General features: G+C 35.3%; 1 protein-coding gene across 1 annotated transcript in view; it reads right to left on the bottom strand.

The window, feature by feature from the left end:
* The window catches only part of LOC107570095 (vesicular glutamate transporter 2.2-like), a 17,166-nt gene that overhangs the window by 6,910 nt on the left and 5,986 nt on the right, over positions 1-4,270 (bottom strand). Inside the window, exons 4-7 of the mRNA XM_016256294.1 lie at positions 2,984-3,098; positions 1,028-1,115; positions 862-948; positions 631-773 (exon numbers count right to left, since the gene is read on the bottom strand). Coding sequence (XP_016111780.1) covers positions 631-773; positions 862-948; positions 1,028-1,115; positions 2,984-3,098 — 433 coding nt within the window. The remainder of the gene's footprint in view (positions 1-630; positions 774-861; positions 949-1,027; positions 1,116-2,983; positions 3,099-4,270) is intronic.

Raw genomic sequence — 4,270 nt, 5'->3', positions numbered from 1 at the left:
ATATATATATATATATATATATATATATATGTTTTCTATGTGAATATGTTTTAAAATGTAATTTATTCCTGTGATGCGATGCTGAATTTTCAGCATCATTAATCCAGTCACATGATCTTTCAGAAATCAATCTAAAATGCTGATTTGCAGCTCAAGAAACATTTCTGATTATTATCAATGCTGAAAACAGTTGTGCCGCTTAATCTTTTTGTGGAAACCATGTTCCATTTTTTCCAGGTTTATTTAAAAACTAAAAAGCTCAAATGAATAGCATTATAAATATCTTTACTATAACATTTGATCAATTGAATGCATCCTTTTTTTAATGGCCTTAAAGCTAATGATTTTCATTTCCAGAGATACTTGATTGCACACATACACACATTACATCTGAACTGAACTGAGCTGGATGATGACATCACTGAATCAATGATGACTTTAACTGACAAACTGAGTGTTTGCTATTCTCCGATTGCATTACTGACACGCTAGTTCCCTGTTTAACACTGTAAAGTTGCTTTGACACAATCTGTATTGTTAAAAGCCTATATAAATAAAGGCGACGTGACTTGACTAACACCCAGAAAACCTCAAATGTGATTTCAGATTTGTCCGCACTAGGGAACGTACCTCATTTGCCCCCAGTAGTTTGGCACTTTCTCCAATACTCTCCTCAATGTAAGTCCTCTCTTCATCTGTAATGGTGGGATGATCTGCTGGACTCTCATATGAAACCAGGATCCAAAACATGTACCAGACAATCCCAAAACTGCCTGCAACCCAACAGAGAGAAAACAAGAGTCAAGGAATCAAACACCCGAAAAAGAAAAGTCTGTTATCGTTTCAAGATCATAAGCCTACCATATATGTAGAAGACAGAAGACCAGCCTGAGTACTGCACTAATATTCCAGCCAGCGGCATGGCCACCACAGCACCTGCGTATGAACCTGAAACAGGGTGTTTTCACAGCTTTTATTCTGGGAATTCTGGGTTAGGTGGACTTTTAAAAAGGGAAATTGTATTTACCACAAAAAGAGGTGGTGGCTAAACGACTTCTCTCGAGGGGCGGAGCCCACTTGCTCCAAATCCCATGGCATGCTGGGTAGGTCACACCCTAGACACGCACAGAAACATGTCAACCCGTCAGTAATTGCTTTAATTTAATTTAATTTAATTTAATTTAATTTAATTTAATTTAATTTAATTTAATTTAATTTAATTTAATTTAATTTAATTTAATTTAATTTAATTTAATTTTTATTTTATTTTATTTTATTTTTATTTTTTTTTAATACACTGTCCTGCTTCATATTTGCTCAAATAAATACATTTCTTATGTCTAATTTCTTACTAATTTTGAGGGTATTGATTAAAAAAAAAATTGTTTTGTGAGACAACTTACAAATTGTTTGATTCTTAGACAATTTTTACGAATAATTCTGAATACATAATTTATGCCTAATCCTAATAAATTTCCACTTTTTACACTCATTTGTAATTGTCATTGAAACCTATATACATGTAAATATTTTCAAAATATACAATGTATGTGTGTGTATTTATATATACATAATAAATAAACAGCTCACATTACATAATTACATAAACAAAAACTTTTATTTTGGATGTGATTAATCGCAAATTAATCGTTTGACAGCACTAATATATATATATATATATATATATATATATATATAATGTAATTTAAATATTTACATTTATTATGCAATAAAATATTGAAAATCTTACATGATATACCTTTCGCTGGTCATAAACAACAGAGAGCAGTCTAACCTTTAACAAATGAACACTAACACATACATTTCAAATCAGGGTTAATGATCCATGCAGACTTGCACAAACGCAGTCTGATCAGATCTGATTCACCTCAAACACACTAATGCCACCCATTAAATCTTCATTAGCGGCTAACTGTCACACAATCAGTCGCTGATAGACACCAATCGCTGCGGCCAGCAGAGGAGAGCACATCCACAGAGCTAATGTCAATACACACAACACAAGCTACTGTGCTTACAATAAAACTTCAAATGGCTTTTAATTCATGTACCGTCGACGCTCATTGTGAACAACAGTATAGATGACCAGCACACAAAAGCAGCAAGCAGCTGCTAAACTCTTTCAGTGACTGTAGTTTGAATAAGAGATGACATTACACGCCCGTTCTCTCCTTTTCAAGGGTTTCATTTTCCATGATTTGTTTGCTCTCTTCTAATCTGTCACTCCTGTGTTCGCAGTGTGTCTGTTGTGCTGATGTACACACACCTGAACTTGATGTGACGTCCTGTTATATACAGTATATATATATAGCCTTACATAATATATATAAGTTCAACCTTACAGTAGAACTCAACACTGCTTACTGTCAGACTTTCAAAATCATTCATCACTTCAATTCAGATCATAATAATTCAATTTTAAAGCACAGCCACCACAAAATCAGACTTTAACACCTCTTTTTACTTTGAGATCGTTCTGAGGTTAAATACAGATTTAAAATCATAAGATCATCATAAGAGATTCATATTGTTTTTGAAATCAGATCCTTGCAACACTAGCATCTAACAACGAGAGGGGCTGGCTGTCACACGGGGATGTTGTTACCTTATTGTAAAGTGTTATTAATATAGAATTGCATTCATGTTAACACGTGTACTGTTCAAATCTGATGGCTATACTTTATACTTAAATTGCCTTTTAACATTCATCCTTGCATAATGTCTTGACTTATAGACTTTCATTGTAAGTTAATTATCATAAACTCAAGTTTTAAACTAAGAGATTGAATGAAATGACTGTCTATGCTACAAATGCTGTCAAACTAAACTTGGCCGGATAATAATATTCCAACATCTGGCTGCTCCGGTGGGGCTGAACCTGTAATATGTTTAGTGTAAAACATCTGTTAAATTACTGATCAGCCAATGAATAAATGCTGTAAAAGAGAAGAGAGAGTCTCACTTCGACGAGGCCCTGCAGTATCCTGACGAACATGACACAGCCGTAGTGCACACGCGCAGCAGAGGGGATGAACATGTTGAGAGTCGACGTGAGCAGGATAGCAGCACCAAACACCCTGCAGAACAAAGTGTGCACAGAAAGAATTTACTAATGGTTTGAAATCATAGACTGGCCAGTTTAACTGTATCTGATCAGCAGCAACCTTGCACTGACTGAAGGCACATCTGTAGAGCAGATGCAAAAACAAACCCTGAGCACGAAATAAATGGCAAGAGCGATAGTAAATAACATTAACTAGTTATTAATTAGCCGAGGGCATCAGTGTCTAGTAGAGAAATCGTTCTAACAATTGCTGAAAGGCAGGAAAACATATTTTATTTATTGTGTGTGGGATCTCATTTGCATGGGCTGCAGACGTCTGTTTTAATGTAGGAAATGTGAACTCAAATTCATGCAAGTGAAATGGAGATCTCAACCTCCTCTAAGCCAAGATGTAAGAACAACGAAATGTAAAAACTGCATTGAACAGACTTGATCTACTACAGTATTTGTATTTTACTATATTGTATCATATTCTTCTGTTTTCTCTATAGAGCTGCTTTAAAACAGAATTGGAATTGATCTCACATTTGAAGAAGTCTGCATCATTGATTCTGTTATTTTCCTGTTTATTACTGTGAAGCTGCTTTCAAACAATCTGTATAAAGCACTATATAAATGAAGGTGAATTAACAGACTATATCTCACCACAATTTTGTGCAATAATACACCAACATTTAAGAATGCAATTTACAAAATTTGATTTATGAGCCACTGGTTGATCAGATATTACATATATGTATATCACACACCCACACACACACACACACACACACACACACACACACACACACACGCGCACGCGCACGCACACACACACGCACACACGCACGCACACACACACGCACACACACACACGTTTGTTTCTGTGAATCGTGGTGACTTTCCATAAACTTCTTTTATACTGACCAAACAATATTTTTTTATCACCTAAACAAACTCACAGAAACCTATTGTTACACTTTCAGATAAACATAATTTACGATTTTTAATAATTTTTTTCCCCTTGTGGGGACCTCAGGCTTTACTATCCTTTAATGTCAGGTTTTACTATCCTTGTGGGGACATTTGGTCCCCACAATGTAGCATAAACAAGCACACACACAGACAGACACACACACATGCACGCACGCGCACACACACACACAGACACTCTCACACAGACACACACACACACACACACACACA

Source organism: Sinocyclocheilus grahami, unplaced genomic scaffold (genome assembly GCF_001515645.1).
Source record: "Sinocyclocheilus grahami isolate Dianchi unplaced genomic scaffold, SAMN03320097.WGS_v1.1 scaffold1413.1, whole genome shotgun sequence".
NCBI classification, from domain to species: Eukaryota; Metazoa; Chordata; class Actinopteri; order Cypriniformes; family Cyprinidae; genus Sinocyclocheilus; species Sinocyclocheilus grahami.
The sequence above is the reverse complement of the archived record's forward strand: the minus strand, read 5'-3'. Positions and strand labels throughout refer to the sequence as shown.